Below are 22,622 nucleotides of genomic sequence, written 5' to 3'. Positions count from 1 at the left end.
CTGACACCTTGTTTCCTTTATGTCTCATTCTTAATTTTATTAGATTCAGTTCAGTTTTGCCAATAGTATAACTTAATTGAAAAGCAACAATCGCTGTTATGGATTGTGTAACTTTCTTCCTTCTGTTGTTTCAGCATTTGCCCAAGTGTGAAAAATATATACTACTGAAGCTGTCTTAAGGATTTAAAAATGTCAATACTTCTGTATAATCTACTCTCTGTGCTTAATATTATTGAGTCTAAAATGTCTTTTATGATGAATCATCAAATGATACAGAACATGAAGACATGCCAGTTACAGATTGTAACTGCTATGTAAAACTTATCTTGGAAGAATCTAGAATGTCTTTAATTGCCCTCTGTGCTTCATTGATTCAAAGGATAATAATTCATTGGCTAATGAGAACTCATGAAGCATGTGGAATGCAGAAATTGATAAGTAATTCAATTAAATCCTTAAACTTTGTTAATAAGAATTTATGCATTTAGCAGTTCAAAAAGGTTAAATAGAACAGTAAGCACGACCCATCCGCAATGTAGATCTGATGATGTCATCACTGTTCAAACTCCACTGCAGATTAATGAAGTTTAGTCCACAGAATATTTGATCAAAATTCTCCCTTTTAAAAGGATCAAGTGAAAACTTGAGTTACATCTAAATGAAAATAAATACCATTCAGTGACATAATGGAATACTGCGTTAAGTGTATTGCTTTATTGATGAGTTATTTGATATACTAATAATTGTAAATAACTAATAAGGTTCAGTTGACAAAAAAACATAATCAACACAGATAATCTTTCAAATTGTTTTAATGTAAAAAAAATCAGTCTTGCATAATAAAACATTGAAATTTATATCATAAAACCCACTTTGGTATCATATGTGATATCTGAATTAACATTTAAACAAGACATCTTTATACATGTTATATAATATTCAAAGGAGAGAGCTCAATTTCATAAACTCTCACAGTAAATCAACCAAACATTGCTCCAACTTTGTATTACCTCAAGAGTTACTGCCACTTATTTCCAAAAGAACAGAAGCATATCAAAATTGGCCAGTTAACTCCAGTACATATTTATGCACACCTAAGAATTATTTAATTTTCTTATTTTCCAACTAGAAATATTCAGATACAGAAATACGTTTTATTTCCATTTCTGCAGGCGTAGTGTTTGAAGTGAGACTCAGAATTATATTCTGTTTCATACAAAATAAATATGAACCAAGTTCAGAATTTATGACAAACCAATCATTAGCACCGGTATTCTTCAAAGCCATGTCCAAAGCCAATGTGCAACACAAGCTCGACCACATACATACTGAAGCACCACTGCTTGACCACTGACCACAAGAGTTACTGTACCAACATCAATTTCAACAGAAACAAGTTAAAAATTTCTGACTGTGTGTGTAGTTATGTTCAGAAAATTGTTACAAGCTTTCAGTGCCATTCTCCAAGGACTTTATGAATAGTTGGGCAGGTTAAACACCGTACGTTCTTGATCTTGGCAAGAGAGTCAGAAATCAAATGGTAATCCTGTGGACCACATCAAGCCATTTAAAGCGTTATCTCAGCAGACATTCAAAAGTACTACTTTTACAAAAATCTTTAAATATTTCCCACCACAGTTGGCACTGTTGATTTCTTCATCTGCCGTGATGGGATAGTTACCACAGCAATTCAGCAAGGCAGATATGTCAAATACAGAGCGTTTACCCCATCAATATAACCTGTTCCAGCACTATAAGGCCTAAATATGATTTGAACCTTTATAAGCATCACACTACAGTTTTCTAACTGTGACTGATCTGGTACTAGTATTTTAATATCATGATTCAGAGGCCAAAATTAAAATTAAAGACAATAAAGATCAAGTTCCCTTCCAAAGAATAATCTGTATGGTACTTAGAATAGACTTATCTTAATAATAATGATAATAATAAAAGTTTAATAACTGATTTCAACCATGAAATTACTAGTAAGCCTGTAATTTGTTAGACAAAATTCTTACTTTAAACTGTAATTTAAACTTCACACTCTTGTACGAACACTGTCTTCAATAAGACTTAATATGATGATGGCTCAGTAACTTCATATCTCAGATGGTAGCCAGACGAAACATCACATCCTGCAAGTCTGTCTGACCCCCACCACACACAAATTCATTCTGCTCCACCCCCACTGTTTAATGATTTTATTATAAAACACATTTTGCACTGTTCATGTGGCAATTCCACGAAGCAGTTCCAGTCCTCCTGGCCCACACTGTGGCTCACTCTGGCAACAACTGGAAAAACAGCCACACTGCGTCAGTCACCGAGGCTTCACGGAATATTTGTATGAGGAACTGCACACCTCTTGGCAACAATCCAGCTGCAACACAGAAACCACCAATATTACGTCAATATTTACTTTTTTCCTTGCTTTATTGCAATTATATTTCGTTAGAATTAAAGAGAAGGTTATTTTGAATAAAATGGAAAGGTTAAGGAAAGACTCGGTTGTGGTGTACCGTAAGATACACCAAGCATCTGTCTAGAGAGACTTAGGAAAATACTCAGTAGCTGGACTCATGGGCTAGATTTGAACACAGAATGAAGCTGGAGTGCGCTGTTCACCGTTTCCTCTCGTATCTTTGGTATCTCAATTTCCTTCATCATCTCTACGTGGTGTCTGCTGGATCACGTGTGGTATGATGCATGAAGCAATCTATTTGACACTTCAAAGCCTTATCAGTGTGTGTGGCACCACAGATGTAAATGACAGAAAAGACAGACACACAACATCTTTTCTTCGAGTTTAAAAATATGGATTCAATGATAAGTAATAATAATTCGGTATTTGTTTACTGCACTGTACTAATGTCAATGCGTTAGTTAAGGAGGTTGGAAAGAATTTAAACAACTAGGGTGATAAGTTAGCAGATTTCCTGTTATTTATGGACTTTATAAATTCAAATATATAAACTATAAATATAGGACTTTATAAATTTGCCACGTACGTAGTTACAAGTATTAACTTATTTTCCATTTACAACCTTATCACCGTGGGGTGCCAAAATATAGTAGAGAATGCGTGATGTCACATCCTTTGGTTATCTATAATGGCGAGAATAATAAAAATAATTCAGTGTTGTTTACTGTGCTGCACCAACTTTCATCTGTCAGTTAAAAGGTTAAAGGTTCTTATTATTGTTTATTACATTTAGACACACACAAAATTAATATAATACATAAGCAACAAGTTTGTTTTCAAGATCTCTTGGTTAAAAATGGGAACTTCAGCTTGTAAAGAAACAAAACCTCATAATACACTTGCAAACAACAACGACTGTTCTGCGACTCCAGAACACTTTTACAAAGTTTGATCTATTAAGAAACAAACAAAGGTCATTTTAATATAGAAAAAAGATAATTCTAAGCTCCTTCCTTTATAACAGAGAGTTGCTTCGAGGTTTATCGAAAGTGCTACCACTGAAGCTTGAATGAGATGTACCAAACAGCTGGGGAATCAGAATGAGCTGTATGTTGTTCCTGAGAAGGAACACGTGTGCATGCAGAATTGCAGAAGAAGTAAAATATATTGTAAAACACAAATTAAGACTTTGAATATGTAACAAGGAAATCATGCAATTCCTGCATACATCAGCATAACATTTCAGTTTTCAGAGATAAAACGACTGGCAACGCAAGCGAGGTTAGGAAGCAGGAAAAATATTAAGAGGGGATGTTCTTGGAAAATGCATTATGTAACCTTACAGATAAGAATAATGACACAACAGATATCTTTAATCTCACCAGGTTTGAGAGCTCAGTCAGAGACACAGGCCGGTCATGCACCCCAGCGACAGTAGGATCGGCAGTAACACATCATGCAGGGTCTTAAAAATGTGTGTGTTAGAAGCTCTTGGGAAAATTGTAAAACTTTTGTTATGCTTATATTTTATGAATGTAAAGTGATATTATTACTGTGTGAAATCAATATCCAGCTCTCATTTTCATATCAAACATTAACGAACCATTCAAGAAATTTTGTATGGAGACAGATTATAAGTATCTCACAAATTTAACATGAAACCTCCTTTTATATTTTATAAATATAGCTATGGTAACAGAGTGTACACTTGAGGTTACATCTAACAGATTTTAATATAACAATAAAAATTATGTGCCAGATTAGCTCATTAACAACTCCATGGAGTAGAGTCCTCATCAAGAAGCTAATAACAGCATTCTCAGCTGGTCGAGAAATTACTCGAATTTTATGTAACCTGAACGTTCATTACCGCGAACACAAAAGCCTGCCACCATCCCCTATTCTGAGACGGATGAATCCAAATGGATCATAAAGTAATATAATTATTAATTTATTGTTATGTGTGCAACATAAATTGAAGCAAATTAAGCATTAAACATTCTTCCTTCACATCAAATATTCATTTATCTTTTCCTCCTTCTTACAGACTGAGAGTTTGTCTATTTATTCATTCATAATTACAGGCGGCCTGTGTCATCTGCTGTCACACGCTTCAGAATATAAAATGCATTTCATATCAGATGTTAACATAGCTCAGGTGCTTAGATGTAGGTTTCATAACACACAGGCCTGAATTTAATCATATTCCAGCCACAGGTGGCTTTCATGTTCACCTGCCCTCTGTCATCCCATTCTGCACTCATCCTTATCACCATCGTCACCACAACCTCAGTATTCATTAGGAACTTGACCTATGACCCAGCACTTCCTCAGAGTAAAGAACTAGAAAGACTCTGGCAATAGTTAACTTACAAACAACAGTTGCTGAAAACATATGAAAGTCTGGACAAAGGACTCACATCGCATGTTAACAAATAAATCAGCAAAATGACACCAAGGCCATGTTTTAGATTACCTCCGACTCAATAAACGCAGTAAAATTTTTCTCCCAGTCACTGCTGCCCATTGACGTGGCCAGATGCCACAGACAGCTTCTTGGCAGACGGTAAGGCCACTTATCATGCTAATGCAATTCCCCTTATTTAATGCGATTGAATTATGGCATAAAACCGGCAGCTTGACGAGACGAGGACAACACACACTGACCTACCCTTAAAACCATTTCTTTTCTCCAGGAACTACAAACATTTAAAACATGCAGGTTCATGATTCAGAATCTGGATAAAACATACTCAAAATTCATGCAAACAGAACTCAGTTCCACACAGTGTGTGTGTGTGTGTGAGCACGTGCACACTTTTCTGTACCCTGTATCAAAGATCACATCATGTCACTCACAATCAAACTCAGTATTTCTGTCACAGTGAGCGATGACTCAACTGAGGACATCTTCAAATAAAAGAAGATAACAAAGTAATGAAGTAACCACTACCGAAGCCCACCGATGGACTTCGCGGGATCTTGAAAGCACAGTAACTGATCTCCATATTCTATGAACAAAGGCAAATCTCTACAGCAGTTGAGGACTCCGGTCGATGCAGTCAGTTACGTACTAGAGTAGTCTGTGTTGAAACGAGATGCCACGGAAGCATGCGGAATTTTCTGCAGTTTTACAGACAGGAACTATTTATTAATGTGTCAAAAGTCACCTGCTGATACAGCCACAGCAGTTCTAGGGCCCTGCTGTCCCAGAGTCCCCAGAGCCAAACACTTCCTGAGACGCATACGTGACGTGAAGGAATCCGTCGTCATCCTGGTGTTCGCTGTACACTTCTGCCATCGTTTTGGACAAGCTCAGTATTGAACGGTTGTTCACGAGGAGGTAGAATGCTTGTGTTGAACCCAGCTGCATGCGGTTCCTGTAATACATAACCGACGTTACAACCAAAGAGGAAGCAAAACGGCTGTGTGAACATGTCGTCTGCCCGATTCCACTGGCAAACAGGTGCGCCTGAAACTGTACTCCACTGATCACTGTGTGACAGGGCCAAAGTCTCAGTAAATTTAATTTTGCATTAGCAAATAAACGTGAAAAAGAATTAAGTTTACAGATGGTTAAGACCCAAGATTACAAGTAGCCATTACTTCTCCTTTAGGGTCAGATGGGCCTATTTAAAAGTGACGGTGGGCCAGACCTTTCTTCAATGTGAAAACATAAATTTAATAGGTAACTACTAACGTATGCTGACTGAGCATGCTTCAGGGACATACCAAAAAACACATATTTAGAGCAAGCACTATTAAGAATAAAAAAAAAATCACCACTTTTTTTTAGGTGCATTTAATTTTGAACAACTATTACAACAGTTTTCCTCAGTCTCTCCAAGCAGGCTAGTGCCTCAAAATTAGTCCACGACCGCTTCTTTCTAACTCATTATTCACCATATTCGGCACAATCTACAGGGTGGCTGGGAAGTAAGTAGGTATTAAATAATCGCTATACATTGGAAGTATAGAGGTTATAACCATTTCTCAATGCCTACTTACTTCCCTCCCACCCGTATATTGTCACAGCTTCTCAGTGTTGCCAAATAAACCATGAATAAAATGAATGTACCGACTATTTTCAATCGCATTAGTTCACACGTTATTGACACAGTTGGCAAACAACTGTTTCCTCTTTACTTTTCACCAAATAACAAGAGTTCTCCTATCGCCTGGGACTTATGGGACACACCGTATTTGCATATCCCGAACCTGGTGGTCAACGAGGTACACGAAACAGGAAGGAACGCGTTTGGGTAATCACATACGAGTACTTCAAAACGGACTATAGGTTTCTATTAGCGTCGATTCTTCATTTCATTGGCACAGTTTCAGCTCTCTAGAGGTCACAGGCATGGGCGTCAACTTTTCAAAATTTCCCAAGGACGCTGAGGTTTTCGTTACAAATTCTTCCGGCAGACAAAGTCAGGGAGAAACAGCAAGGCTTGGCACAGAGTTCGAGGACCAGTCTGCAAGAAGCCGCAAACTGTACTGGAGAACTTAAACAACAATGAAATCCCAGAGGGCAGGAGACGTAGCAGTTCCTACGCTACAAACCTTACCAACAACATTATTTGGTGTTAGCCGTGGTTATTTCAAAACAGAAACAGCACGACCCTCGTTCAGAACACACACATTCAACCCACGACCTTCGTAATCTTATCTAGCTTTCATTTCTTAAAGCTTAGAATGCATGTAGCCTTTGATATCTTATTCTATGGCCTTCGAGTTTGTTACATAATTTAAACACTATATACAGTGACTGGAATACTTTGGCCAAATTAAGCGGAATCTACTCTATCTGGACAATAAACGCATTTCTTGGGAAATATCTATTATTTATCCAAGCAGAATGCATTCCTGTGTTTGAGAGATCAAATTGGCGTCTAAAGTATTCGTAATTAGGCCCTTGGACGAGAATATAACCTGTCGTACTTAATGTGGTTTAATTAAAGTCGCTTTCAGTAGCTCGGACCTCGAACGACAGGATTAATGAATTAATAAAATTAAAATTATACGGAAGGAAGCGGCCGTGGCCTAATTTAAGGTACTGCATCGTCATTTGCCTGGATGGCCTGAGGAAAATCTCGAAAGAAACAGTACATTTGCTATTCATTATAGCCTGGTTACATATCACCCACCTGATGATGGTCACGAACTGCGACATGGTGATTTCCTGGGGAACCAGGAACTTGCTTTTATCCAGTTGGGGCAGATTCGTCTCCTTATAGAATCTGTGCACAATGACCTGAAATGATAACACAGTCTGAGCAGACAGCTTTACAGACTGTGAAAGGCGCAGACATATTTTAAGTTACTAAACCTTGCAATATGGAGGAGAAGCGTGCAGAAGGCCACAAATAGACATAGAGGGACCACCGATGCTGCATTTTACCGTGCGCCAGGTTAGGTAGGTACCAGACCTAGTGCGGAGTTGTCGTCAAACCACGAGCCAAAACTGAACTATTAATTTCAACATTGAGTTCCGCAATTGGCATTTGTCAGACGGCCAACCTATCTCTCAAGCAGCCGCGTTGTCTTCCAATAACTTGGCTTGGGAACTGGAAAGTTAGCGAGTTTGCAACTCTTTCCTTGCTCAATAACGAGTAACCTTCTAATCAACCGGGAGATTTTCACGAAACAACGCAACTACTAGAACACTGACTACGCAAAATTTTGACCTCACAAGCCCCTTCTGAAAACACAATGCGAGCGGTTCTGCTAAAGACAGCGACTGCTTAGATTAAACCTGTTTCATCACCGTGACCACAAAAGCCTTTTAAAATGTGTGTGTGGCGCAATGAGAGTCCACTTCACGCTACTTATTTCCACGGGGGTTGCTTTGAAAGATTTTTATAAAATCCTCTCACGACGTTCTGAGACTCACAGGTGGGAATCTACTCCGTTAGTCATCTTTACTGAGGCAATTAACCATTTAATGACCTCTGGTAATTATACCTAACAATCAGTAACGTCATTTTTTCTATTTATATGTTTCGCGTGATTATTTCTTAAAACAGCGTTAACCAGTCGATCTTTGTAATGGTGAAGTGTAGTGTTTTCTTCGCGGTACGGACTGAGTTCTTACGTAATATTTATACGAGCTTCAGCTTCAAAGGGTTAACCAGTCGATCTTTGTAATGGTGAAGTGTAGTGTTTTCTTCGCGGTACGGACTGAGTTCTTACGTAATATTTATACGAGCTTCGGATTCAAAGGGTTAACCAGTCGATCTTTGTAATGGTGAAGTGTAGTGTTTTCTTCGCGGTACGGACTGAGTTCTTACGTAATATTTATACGAGCTTCGGCTTCAAAGGGTTAACCAGTCGATCTTTGTAATGGTGAAGTGTAGTGTTTTCTCCGCGGTACGGACTGAGTTCTTACGTAATATTTATACGAGCTTCGGCTTCAAAGGGTTAACCAGTCGATCTTTGTAATGGTGAAGTGTAGTGTTTTCTCCGCGGTACGGACTGAGTTCTTACGTAATATTTATACGAGCTTCGGCTTCAAAGGGTTAACCAGTCGATCTTTGTAATGGTGAAGTGTAGTGTTTTCTCCGCGGTACGGACTGAGTTCTTACGTAATATTTATACGAGCTTCGGATTCAAAGGGTTAACCAGTCGATCTTTGTAATGGTGAAGTGTAGTGTTTTCTTCGCGGTACGGACTGAGTTCTTACGTAATATTTATACGAGCTTCAGCTTCAAAGGGTTAACCAGTCGATCTTTGTAATGGTGAAGTGTAGTGTTTTCTTCGCGGTACGGACTGAGTTCTTACGTAATATTTATACGAGCTTCGGCTTCAAAGGGTTAACCAGTCGATCTTTGTAATGGTGAAGTGTAGTGTTTTCTCCGCGGTACGGACTGGATTATTAAATAATATTTAGACGAGCTTCGGCTTCAGAGTCTTGGGGGCATTGCTACCGGCTGTGTCGCATTTCATTCGTGATCCTGTTACTTCGCTTGATACTCTGCAGACTGGAGTACAGTTACCTTACTCGGTGTCGTGACTGCTCAGTTACGACAGAAATGCAAAGAAAACAAATTAACGCTCCTCTTGTGTGAGATTTCAGGTTCCCACGGCTACGAGTACGATGATGTCTCGTGGAATTTTGCGCCGTACAGTCTGACAGAAAGCGAACGACGTTTCGGATATGTCTGCTGCCTCCATCACCAAGGCGACCATTCATCCCAGAAGACAGACATCTTCAATGTTGCCTCTGATAATTTAATCTGCTATCTCCTCCTTCCCTCTATTTCATTTTCTCTTCTATATTCTACTCTTACCGACATTCGACCGAACAATTAGTACTTTCCATTGTTTTTTCAATTCCTCGCCCCACGCCTCAGTCAGTACGATCACGATTTGGATACAGGATGGACGACCGTGGATGGATTCCGCTCAGAGGCCATTAATGTGTCCAGACGGGCTCTGGGGTCTGCAGTTCTTTCCCCGGTGATCGCTTCCTTCCATTTCGTACCAAGGTTAAGAATGCGTGGAGCTACACCTCCACTCGCCCATGGCACATTTTGCCTTCGTTTCGTTGTAATTGGGCCGGCACAAAGAGGAGCTCGGGGCCCTGTTAATGTAGCTCAGGGTCTCCGCATCCGCCGTCAGAAGACGCGACCTTGAACACAGTGTTTACGGCCGTTCCTGGCACTGCTTCAACTGCAGTCATCTTCAAATCAAATCTATTATTGTGCTGTTCATTGTTGGCAGGGGGGAAAGCGTGCCAAGGATCCAGAAGCCCGTCGAAGTTGCTTAGCAACAGGGGGCATGTCTCCAAGTTTGCCACTTCTATCTCTCGTGTAAATATATTTTTTATCTTGCCTCATTGTCCCTTGCCCTCAACGTAAACAAATATTCTTGTTTTCGTGGAAAATTACATGACACACGCTCGTATAATCTTGTGGGTGAAAAATAAAGCATAACTGATCGAGTTCGTGAGGCCTTGTTTTGTGTCCTTGTTATCAAGTCTTGAGTAGGAAGCTGGGCTGACAGGGGAGGACGTGTTGGAAGAATCTGGACCTTCCAGCCACATCAGATACGACTTAATCCTGAAGAAAGAAATAAGTACTGAACGCACCCACCGTTTACGTGGCGCATACGTCAATAAACTTCCCTGTCTTAACGAAATTTACCACGTCAGTACAACAATGAGCTGGAACGTTTTTAGGGAGGTCGCCATTTTTGTGGCTGTTGGCAGAATATGAAAAATTGCTATCGGGGCCTTACATTTAGCTGTGCTCGTCTTTGATCTGTTTTGAGGTTAATGAAATATGTGCAGATGTGCGCTGACTGCTACCAGCAGACAGAGGAGTTAACGGACAAACTCACAAGATGGTCTCGTGAGCCAAATTTCCCTTACGACAAAGCAACCCTGTTCCCTCGTGACATGTCATTTCGTAAAAATAAACCGATGGCCTCGAAGTGTTAACGAAGGAAGAAACGAGCCCTTGCCAAGGTAAGAAAATAAAACAGCGAAGCCTCGGAAGATATCACTGATTCAAATTTTATGACTACTAAAAATGTTCAATTCTGTTGAATTGAAACAGCTTGATTTAAACACATGTCTGGCCATTAACAATATATTTAACTTACAAGAATCCAATGCTGAATTCTGTTGCGTTTATATTACGCCCACATCGGCCGTTGGTACAACAGCGAAGGCCACGTCTAACAATGGAACCATTACACCGGCAGTTTTTGAAAAGAAAGAAAAAATTGAACAGCGAGACAGATACGTTTCAAAAATAAACCTCTCTTTCCATGGCTATTGGCAGGTCTTTGCTGAAAGGTCGAAGCTCAGAGGCCACACGGATTGCACCGAAGATACGTTAGATGACCTAAAAGTATTTTTTAACATCTTTCTTCTGTCAGTATATTTCCATAGTAACAAATGTTTGTGATTTCTTAATAGCCACAACGGTACGCGGGACGTGTATCGTCTGAAATACTAAATACCTTGGTGTTAGCCCTCTTAACGTCATGTACTCTTAAACGAGTTAACTCGGGCGTAAGAAGCAGGGAATGGTGTTAATCCACAGATGCACCACGTGACTAAGGGGTGATACTGAGACATGGACCAGGACTCTGAATTAGGTCAGAGGGGGAAACTTAGGCATCGCGGAAGTAGCATTGACGACGCAACATAAAACACAGGTTGGCAGGTACAGAAGCCCGACCGCCATGTTACGTAATCGAACAATCGATTATATATGACACAGTGGACGATGAAAACTCGATTCGGTACAAGCGACGCAAAGTTGTCTCACTCACAAAATTTCTACAAAATTAATACCCACAAGGCTGTATATTTTTTAAGAACACACAGCACAAAACATTTCAGACAAACATAATGCCTCCATCTTCAGGTCGCAAGTTCAAAGTCTAACGCAAAAATTATATATATTTGCTTTCACAATTTCTGTGATTCAGAGCTAATGTTGAATTATTAAAAAAAAAACCCGTTGCCCCAGTCCAGGGTTCGAAAATCGACCGACCAGCGTGCAAGCCGCCAGAGCTACACTCGATCGCCTCGTATGAAACCCACGTGTATCGTACATGGACAAATTTTAATTTTATGTAATTCAGAGCTAATATTGAGTGATTTTACAAAAACAATTGACATATTGCAGGAAAATACCTCCTGAGCCCGGTGTGAGACAACATGACACTACTGAGAGGTCTCTCCAACACTCTTTCTTCGATAGCGTTATGCGAAAAGATATCGTCGATTTCCTGTACCGGAGGCTTACAGCCCTGACAAGTTGTCGAACCACTGACGCCACAATCGAAGGTCACAAGCCTGTACTCGCTCCCACGACCTTCGCTACAGAGATCAACATGCAGTGCAATCAAACTGCGGCGGCCTCCCAAGGCCGGGCGATCTACATCCGGATGTTTCGCCTCCACAACTACTCGACAGATTAATTAGTTAAACGCTGCCGTGAAAACCGACGTTTCCGCTTGTAATTAACTGAGAACCGCAACATCAAGATCTGCATGGGAGAGGAGGCAGCCAGATGCAGGTGGGTGGTCAGGGTCACGCACCGGCCGCTTTGACCCCGGAACCATTGGACACGAGCCTGGGCCCGCCGTCTCCTTCCCAACTCTTACGTATTCATTATCTCCATTTAATTTGTGTTTGTGGTGCAATCTGTGTCACTCATGGCACACTCGCTATACCGCTAACAATTGTGTCTGCATATATGGTACACCCTGTACATGGAGTTCGTGTACTTACCGGGACCTTGTTGGGGAACTTGGAGCGAATCACGGCCACTTCCTCCTTCCGGTCCACTGCAAACAACGAGAACAAGGTCGTAAGTCGCAGATCAAAAACGCCTCGACGCCAAAGCAAATTAACATCTGCCAGCCTCTCGGACAAGCGCCCCAGATGAACGTCTAACTCGTATTTACTCATTCCTTTCGATTATACCCGCCGCGGCCCGGACTTAACTGCATTTTCCCCACCCCTGTAGGCGTCTAGACGTTCTTCAGGGAACTTGTCTTTCCATTTATTCATTCTTCCGGAGAATACTTCACGAAAATATTTTTTTTTACCTTCCAGGGACTCCCATTTACGGCAGTCACGTGACTCGTTGCAGGTACTCACGCACTTGGCACACGACCTTGATACTACTTCCGCATACAATGACATTCCTGACCTATCACTCACTGCAGGTGAAGTCTGCAATGCGCAAGCGCAGTGCATCGATGTGACAGAAATCTGTGTGGTTTGGTTGCATAACCAACAGGAAACCTGACGTCTGGTATACGAAGAGGCCTTGCAGTGACCCTGTCTGAGGCATCTCGCCAAAATGTATTCGGAATTTTCGTTTTCGACCTTAATTCAGAAAAGGTACGCGCCATAGGGGTTAACCAGTCGATCTTTGTAATGGTGAAGTGTAGTGTTTTCTTTGCGGTACGGACTGAGTTCTTACGTAATATTTATACGAGCTTCGGCTTCAAAGGGTTAACCAGTCGATCTTTGTAATGGTGAAGTGTAGTGTTTTCTTTGCGGTACGGACTGAATTCTTACGTAATATTTATACGAGCTTCGGCTTCAAAGGGTTAACCAGTCGATCTTTGTAATGGTGAAGTCTTGTGTTTTCTTCGCGGTTCGGACTGAGTTCTTACGTAATATTTATACGAGCTTCGGCTTCAAAGGGTTAACCAGTCGATCTTTGTAATGGTGAAGTCTTGTGTTTTCTTCGCGGTTCGGACTGAGTTCTTACGTAATATTTATACGAGCTTCGGCTTCAAAGGGTTAACCAGTCGATCTTTGTAATGGTGAAGTGTAGTGTTTTCTTTGCGGTACGGACTGAATTCTTACGTAATATTTATACGAGCTTCGGCTTCAAAGGGTTAACCAGTCGATCTTTGTAATGGTGAAGAGTTGTGTTTTCTTTTCGGTACGGACTGAATTCTTATGTAATATTTATACGATCTTCGGCTTCAAAGGGTTAACCAGTCGATCTTTGTAATGGTGAAGTGTAGTGTTTTCTTCGCGGTTCGGACTGAATTCTTACGTAATATTTATACGAGCTTCGGCTTCAAAGGGTTAACCGCGAAGAAAACACTACACTTCACCATTACAAAGATCGACTGGTTATTCGTATCACAGCTTATGCCGCCCTCCAAACACGGAATTGGCGTAAACTTGTAAAATCTACCCCAAAACTTCTTACACAAACACTTCTCTACAATGACGCCATTTTCTTTATTCGTCAGCTCTGTTTGTATTTCATTAGCAAGAAATGCTACGTAATGACCACTGCGTGCTACTTGCAGAAGGTCACTGAACACCCTCAGGCGTCAGTCAACAACTTTTTTTTCTCGAAGGAAAGTGAAACAAATAATTACTTTCACAATCACGCGCCAGAAGACTGGCGCCTGACAAACATTACTTTCAACCGCGGCATTGCTTACCGACTTATTCCTTATCACGGAAACATCAGTCACCTGGAGAAGAAGAAGGAGAAGAATGCAGCCACTGAACACAGAAAACAACCGAGTACACTGAGGCCTGAAACTAGCTCATTCGAAGGCAAACACGACTTGGAACGCGCAGATTTTGACAGATAATTCTTCGCGCGTCAGAATATGTTCAATCACGTAAATTTATTTGGAAAGTACCGTCTCTACCAGATTCCAATTTCGGTTTAATCTGAAAATAATGCGCACTTTACGTGGGTGGGGAATCTCCAGCCATCCGCACAACGTAGGGGGATCCGCTACACGACGCCAAGTCAGGCAGACGCCAGACGAACGCCACAGACAACTCTGACGTAACAGGCGATCAAATGTTTCCTTTCTAATCTACATTTTCTCTGTGGGAATCCAACCACAAGATCGGTTCGCATTCCATCCGCCTCTCTGCAGTTCAGTGACACAGATGTTTGCGCAATTATCAGCTGAGGACCTAAACTAACATTTTCTGAGTCACTGATATCTCGCAAGTGACAGTGCAGTCAATTGTTTTGTACCGCAGACAAAGCAAACAACTCCTACGTTAAGGGCGGTATCGCACTAGGATGCCAACGGGAGGCCATGGCGCAGCTGCCAGCATCTTGGCCAAACTCAATGCATTAATTTAGTAGTCATATATCGCACCTGGCATCCGTCTGGCAGCGCTTCCAACTTGGCATCCGTCTGGCAGCGCTTCCAACTTGGCATCGCTGCCAACCAAGATGCCAAGTTCAAATGTTACTGGCATCGCTGCCACGGCCAAGGCCAAATCAACATCACATGACAGTCTGGCCAGTCCATTGACGTCCGTGCGTGAATGTGCTTGTGTGTATTTCTGTTTCTTCCAAACATGGATAATTTCGACACCGAAAGATTGATAATTGAAATTCAGTCCCGACTATGGGATTCGTCTGCTATTGAATACGCAAACCGGGACTTGAAAAAAAGAAACTGGGAAGAACTTGTGGAAATATTTGGAGATTTATTTACAGTAGAAAAGAAAGAATTAGCTAAGAAGTGTTTCTATGGCTTTATTTGTGGGGCCGCTTTCCAATATGGCAACTTGATTTTTAAGTTTCTTTGTTTAGCAATCTATATATCTATCTATATATCACAAATAACGTGAATTAAGAAGAAACCTGCTTTTATAATGTTTTATTAAATAAAGTTTGTTCATGTAATATTACATGTTATTTGCAAGAACTGAAATATTTCAAATTCAATAATGGTATGGACGTGCAAAGTGTGTGTATGGAGAATTTTTCTTACTTATTTCTTTGTTACAGAATTGAAATTCTCTCCAAGTATGTAGTTTTGATAAAGGTAAATCTCATTTTCTCAAAAGTGATAAAAGTGGACATTTCTCCTTGCTAATAGCCCTTCATTTCGTGATCTCATAATGTTGATCCATCTGTTCGCTCGACTGGCGTCGAAAGCTGGCAGCTTGTCTGGCGTCTTTTTCTGGCAGCTGGACGCCATGGCATCGCTGTTGGTGTCGCTGCCATGGCATCCTAGTGCGATACCGCCCTAAGACATTCTTGCGTTACCTGTATGCAAGGACGAACAATTAGGCGGGAAAATACACCGCAGATATCTGTATTGTTGGTTCTTTTTCAAGTAATAGCTCTGTATCGAAAGCCACGGTGGTCTAGCGGTTAGAAGGCTGGCCTTGTAATCCTGGGGTCTCGGGTTCGATTTCCGGCGGTGCCCGAATTTATAACTTGTGTTGGGCAAGGCCGTGGTCTAGACAACACGGAGTTTTCCTCCGTGGCATCCCAACAATTACTCCATTCACACACAGAAGAAGGCAATGGCAAACCACTTCTGGATCATCTGCCAAGAACGTATATGAACAGGTCCCAGTCCGAGAAAAAGGATGGAAGGATCCTGTTCATATGGACCTGTCGTCAGACAGAACACTACAAATAAAAAAGAATACAATAAGTAGCATTCGTCCTAAAAAGGCATTTTTCCTCTCGCTGGATGACTCTTCAACCGCTGCAAAGAAACAAGCATCTCCTTCCATCTTCACGACGAACTGCTCAAACATTCTGAAAAGATTCTGCGAGAGTGTATTGACTCGCGAAACAACTTTCTAATCTCTACAGAAACCATCTGCTTACTTTGGTTGTTTGCCACTGACTGACTACCCAAGAAATAATTCTGTTCACCTTTTCACGCCTGCAAATATGAGGGAGGATAGACCTCTGAAACGTCGGTTAAGAACAGTGCAACATCCCAGAAGACAGCCGTCCTTAAATTGACTGCGCCCCTCCCTATAGACTACACGCATAACCATCGTCATTCGACGGCATAAAACATTAACCCTTTCCATGCTACGGGCGAGATTTATCCCCTAGGAACACAATGATATCGGCATTGAATAAAATAACTTGTTAATTTAAATTATTCTTCAAAGGCGCATGTGTATATACTGCAGCCCGTACTTTTTCGATAAATTAAACAACTCTGAGATGGCCAGGACTCGCCTAATAAGGAATCACCCGGTACATTCGACCAGAAAGAGCCTTGTAACAACTTCAAACCGCTCATCGGCGTGCCCTAGGCAAGGATGTTTCTGCACGCGGCTTGGAAAAGGTCAGAGTTTCATTTCTTGACCGCAGATTCTGAAACATTCTCCATCTAATGTAACCACCTCACGTGTGTAACTTTCTCGTTAATCTTTTGTACGCAGTTTCGACCTGAGGAGGGCAAAACAATATTTAAGAATTCAGTCCGTACCGAAAAGAAAACACGACACTTCACCATTACGAAGATGAGCTGGTTGACGCTGTTTAAGGAAATAATATAATTTATTCTGATAATTAATTAACCATTTGGAGCAGAGGCTCGTCTAAATAATATATAAGAATTCAGTCCGTACCGCGAAGAAAACATGACACTTCACCATTACAAAGATCAACTGGTTAACGCTGTTTAAGAAAATAAAAGCTGTTTTCAATGAGAATTATACGAAACCCGTAACTTTACACAAACTGCAATACCGTGTTTCAATATCGCATTTCCCGTTTTCCAAACTGTCTCGTTCTGGTTTCACCATCGATTTTTTGTTTATTTATAGTTTATTTCAACGACATTTTCAGTTTCGTCGACCACATAACGTCGAATCAACAGCGAGTAATGAAATGTAAATGATCCGGAAGGAAGCGGTCGTGGACTACTTTAAGGCACTAACCGGATGTTTACTAGAAGGACTCAGGAAAACCAAGCGCACGTGCCAAGATCATTATCGTCGTGGGATTTCGTCCGTCGGCAATTTAGAACTACGAAAACATTAAAACAACGGAAGAGACCCCGCGGAGACAAAAGGGGGGGCCGGCAACGGGGCCCCTCGTGCGGCCTCAGAAACGAACATTTTGGCATAGTCTGTAGGTCAATGCCCCGCAGACAACTACGTGCGAGGCCGCACGACGCACTTTTATCGTGCGTGGCAATGCGTGAGCGGCCCCCTGTGTGGGCCACAGATCGCCACGAAGACAAACCAGTCGCCGGAAGACGGCGACAATGTGGGCCAGACTCGGCTGTTGCCAGGAGAAAGGTTACGATATTGCGGTATTTCTCTGCGACAAAACGAGACTCAACAGGAGGCGATCAGAAGGTCCATCTGCATCAGCTGTGCTGTCGTGTCATCTGTCTGGACCGCCATTACCCTCGAGCCTGCATTGTTTGCCGATAAGGCTAGCACCTGCTGAGAGGCGTGTCCTTGTGGCAGACAGCCGACAAGGGGTGGTCGGTCCTCTAGCCCGGGACTGAACATGGAAATACCGACACCTCACCACAAAGAAACTCCTTACACTTTTTGATTGCTTGCCTTCAGGGATGTTGCGCCGTGACAGGCGTTTCGAGAGGAGCTTACTGCCTCCATTATCAGGCTACACGGTCCAACATCTCATAAGACAGTCATGGTGATAACCTGAGATCTTACCAAACCAACTTGACGCTAAGAGCTGCAAACATTTTGTATTTCGTGGCAAATTCTAACTTGTCCGCTACGTGACGTGACAAAGATTAATGGATCACCATTTAACATCACACAATCAGAGTATATGAAAGCTAAATAAAACAAACTGGGCATATATGGACGACTTACAAGCTAATACTTAAGTCAGAACATCGATTTTTAAATGCAGCGTCTTTTTTACACTTATTTTTAAGCAGCATTCTTCAAAAAACGTTTTTTTCTCACCTTTAATGTTAATTTAATCTCGCTAAATTAATTACACATTTCGTTTGTTTGTTTTTTTGAATTAAATTTAATGAGTAACTTATTGGCTTCTGAACCGTCATGGTATACATTAACATCATGTAGAATTATTGTTGTTATTCCCCTGCGCAGCCAAAACTGCGGCCTACATAAAATAATGGCACTGTAAGTATGTGAATTGTAAAGCAACTGCAGTTCAGTACAAATGTACCTGTTTATTGCCATCACCCTGAGACCCATCACTGATAAAGGTGCAATTCGTTGATAAGAAATGACTAAATGCAGAACGATAAGATAAATCGCGCTGTGATAATATTAAAAAAAAAAGTTGCCACGTTCGTTTCCTATTATTGAGACTTGGAAGCGCTGTCCCGTGCTACAATGGTTGCAAAATCAGTTTTTATAAACTTTATAAAATTGATCAGCAAAAACATTTTATGCTTCAAAGAGTTAAAATATGTAACTTACTTCACAGAGTCCTCTTTAGTGAAGCTAAATGTCACTAACTCATTAAGGAAATTCCCTGCCTTTTATAAGTCTTCAGAGGTGCATTACAGTATTCACAAGAGCCCGCTACCGTCCATATTTTGATCCACATAAATCCAATCAACATCATATTTAAGATCCACTTAAACAATATCCACCAATCACATGTATGCAGAAGTCTATTTAAGAGATCAGAAATTTTAGCTTTTCACACACACACATTCTCTTAACTGAACTGAACTCTGAATAACGAAGAACATTTTTAGACTATTTCCACTGTGCGCAGTGTTACCACAACAAATAAGGTTCAGCTTCAAAAACTAATTTCCAATCTCTCATGTTTTCAGACAAGTGCATTCTACACTGGCATCAAAATTATCAACAGTCAAGTATCTAATCCCATGAGTCTTATGAAGTAAGTCACAATTTTAAGTAGCATTAAAAAGAAACTTAAATACACACTCATTTTACTCTGTTGATGAATTTATATATATTTTTAAAATGACTCATTATATTTTCAAAGGTCTTCTTGCCACTGTACAGTGTAAATGGGCAATATAATTTATTTAATGTGTGGATTTATTTTAAACACTTCATTACTTTATGTGAAATCTTACTTTATTCTATGTGGAAAGTTTATAATACTCTGAAATTCACTTGTATATACTTATTGTACTTATGAATCAAAGTAATGTAATAATATGTATTTGTGTACATAGCTCCCATAAATGTTACAAGATCTGACAATCTCATGAAACCACTTCAAAATATAAATCCTCACCAGTTCCGAATTAAGGAAGGTCGTGGGTTCGAATGTGGACACCTGATTCATCGCCTTCGTAAAATTCCAGTCCCTTGAATAGAATTCTGAAATCCTACCTTAAAGCCAGACACATTTTTCAAATCACCCTACCATTACACGCTGTCCAACCTACGCGTATGACACAACACGATACATCAATCAACGGCGTATCACACAGAAGACACGAAGCTTAATTGTTTAATCACTGCACCCTGTTAATTCTTACAAAAACGACGTGGAAATAATCGATTTATGAAAGGGGTTGGGTGGATGTAAAATCTTAATTTTGATCGACGAGTGCGCCATCTGTATCGATGTCAGTAACTACAGCCACATGGCGCAATGAAAGGTTGGGTTGCCGGCTTCTTTGCTAACCTCAAACTCCACTGCCCAATATAACTGCAGTCATTGTCCCAACCACCACGTTGGCGCTAGCACATTATAACGTCAACAGATTACTAAAATATGGTTGAATAAACCTGTAATTATGCTCACTTATTACGCATCACTTCCTTCAGCTGTCAATGAAAGCATACACAACAAAAACCCGTTTTAAAACAACAAACCTGACAAATACATATAATGACATTATTTAATAAATAACTGTGCAACTAAATAGGGTTATTAAACGTCCATAGCAACTTCCCTCACTTAACCTACATGTCTACATTCCTAACACATGCACACCTTGTCAATGGTCACTATTTTTGTATGAAAATATTTTATGATAGGATACAAACAAGATTAATAATTTTCCAGTCCTTAAATAGCATTAACAACAGAATTTAGAACTTACCTTTTTTGTTATTCCTGAAAGTTCTCTTGATATGAAATTTCCTCTCGAAATTTGGCGATGAATTGATCTCCATTATTAAAACAGCACTCGATTCGATATTATTTCTAGCGCAATACCAAACTTACTGCAACCACGACGATACCAGAAAACCTTCTGCCGGCTTACACGCCGTGTACTGCTGTAGTGTACATCCCGCCCTCGTAGCTGACACGTCTCGAAACCTCATTGGCTGATCTCGGACCCCGCCTGTTGCCTAGGATACAAGTACATTATCTTACACGTCACATGTGCTGCCGCGTTTCAAATGTTAATCTGCCTCATTCTTCGTCTGGGTATTTTTAGTACACTTTTCTCACACTACCTGCCTCAGAAATGATTCTTTCAAATACAATGTGTCAATATTTATACTCACTTCAGTTTCTTCAGTCTCTCTGATTTGAAAGCATAACATGCCCAAACTTTACATACTTACGTCTGTGAACATCGATTATTTTTTCTGCAAACTTGTTTTTCCTTTCGATCTATATTATCGTTACGACATCGAATTAATAATTATCGAAACAGTATCGTCGATAGAATGGGGGCATTCAATAATGAATGTATCGATTATATATCGATCCTGAATTTGAAACTTGAATATATTTCCTGATCTCATTTAGGTTCTAGTTTTGTATTTATTTGTTTTCTTTGCTTGTTGTCTGTTTATTTTAGTTTTGTTATTCTGGGTTGTGACACTATATTCTGTAATTGGATACCAAACAAGGAATCGCTTCTGATCCTACAGATTCTAATCGATTAGGCATGGATCCTCCAATAAGATATTGTGTTTACACTTCATGATCTCCTTGACGACGACATAGGTACGGCATATAGCATTGATTGGGGAAATGAAGTAGTTGCTTATAGTTATCGCCTTCTCCTGAGTCTTAAAAAGATTTGTTTACGATTTTCAAGCAAGAAGGCACACGTGTCACTATCACGGTGCAGCCACAGAGCACCGAACACACGTGTTGCTCTCTCCCCCTTCCGAGCCAGTGCAATGCACGTTGATATAACGAGGGTGTGACTGACTGACTAACCAGGAAACACAATCGGTTATTGTTGATACTGGAAAGAGGGCGGATTCCTTTATCACTTACTTTTTTATGACGCTATAAGTAGTACAGATTTAAGAGAACGGAATGATACGACGATCAGAAAATAATTGATTGGAAGTGATAGGGATATGATGGAGCTATATAGGCCTAATGTGAGTTACGACCTGGAAAATTTTCTGGAGGTACTGAGGAAAAACTCGAAAATATTCCGTCAAAATAATAACATCTGGCCGAGACTTATATATCCCAGACCTGACGAACTACTCACATGTTTTGACAATGCGTCATATAAGTTCCAGAACCTTTTGTTGTCAGTTCGTAATCATACTGTCGTTATGCTATGTAGTCGATAAACAATGTTTAACCATCCGCTGCGCTTAGTTGCTAAATCTAAAGCAATCCGTACAAAGTTCAGGGAATTTTTACGGATAAATATTTGTTCTTCGTCTAGTATGAAAACCTTGAAGGAAAGAACCACTTGGGCAAGCTTCGGTTTTGATGGAGAGATAATATTAAAATGTGGTTTAAGAGTGTAAATTGGGTGCACTGAATACAATTTTAATGCAAGAATGTGCATATAGTTTATGCATTCGTAGTTGAAATAATGTGAATACTTCATCGCCAGTTTTATTTGATTTTAAGGAAGCCATGTTTTTTAAGCCTACAATAACAATGAGGCAATAAATTTGAAAATAGTGTAATTATAAAACTGGTTTCTAAACAACGTCTTTTGACAACCAAGTTTCTATTGTCATGAAGTAAAGATTAACAAAGAGCACGCCATTTTTATTCTCAGTAGCTTATATTCGGAGAGC

The 22,622-nt window shown here is 40.3% G+C and overlaps 1 protein-coding gene and 1 long non-coding RNA gene across 7 annotated transcripts; one reads left to right on the top strand and one right to left on the bottom strand.

The window, feature by feature from the left end:
• Window positions 1-794: 794 nt before the first annotated feature.
• Window positions 795-20,966, bottom strand: LOC110833331 (microtubule-associated protein 1 light chain 3 gamma). Of its 3 annotated transcripts, none has more exons than XM_022071268.2 (5): window positions 20,711-20,966; window positions 12,675-12,730; window positions 7,573-7,679; window positions 5,596-5,805; window positions 795-2,383 (listed from the first exon to the last, which is right to left on the bottom strand). In XM_022071268.2, exons 1-4 carry the CDS (start codon window positions 20,781-20,783, stop codon window positions 5,619-5,621), a joined length of 423 nt encoding a protein of 140 aa, XP_021926960.1. In that variant the 5' UTR covers window positions 20,784-20,966; the 3' UTR covers window positions 795-2,383; window positions 5,596-5,618. The 3 variants fall into 3 exon arrangements, with proteins under 3 accessions (XP_021926960.1, XP_021926961.1, XP_087204425.1); XM_022071269.2 differs by lacking the exon at window positions 20,711-20,966 and adding an exon at window positions 19,095-19,224; XM_087348299.1 differs by lacking the exons at window positions 12,675-12,730; window positions 20,711-20,966 and adding an exon at window positions 7,755-8,045.
• Window positions 8,263-19,859, top strand: LOC110833333 (uncharacterized). Of its 4 annotated transcripts, none has more exons than XR_015535003.1 (3): window positions 8,263-8,379; window positions 9,501-13,292; window positions 17,506-19,859. It is a non-coding gene; the product is annotated as an uncharacterized LOC110833333 (long non-coding RNA). The 4 variants fall into 4 exon arrangements; XR_015535004.1 differs by lacking the exon at window positions 8,263-8,379 and having other exon boundaries at window positions 9,181-10,236; window positions 12,067-13,292; XR_015535005.1 differs by lacking the exon at window positions 8,263-8,379 and having other exon boundaries at window positions 9,181-12,459; window positions 13,039-13,292.
• Window positions 20,967-22,622: the final 1,656 nt, after the last annotated feature.

This window comes from Zootermopsis nevadensis, unplaced genomic scaffold (genome assembly GCF_977971745.1).
Source record: "Zootermopsis nevadensis isolate Lab colony 2312 unplaced genomic scaffold, Znev_1.0 Znev_ptg000012l, whole genome shotgun sequence".
NCBI lineage: Eukaryota > Metazoa > Arthropoda > Insecta > Blattodea > Termopsidae > Zootermopsis > Zootermopsis nevadensis.
The sequence above is the reverse complement of the archived record's forward strand: the minus strand, read 5'-3'. Positions and strand labels throughout refer to the sequence as shown.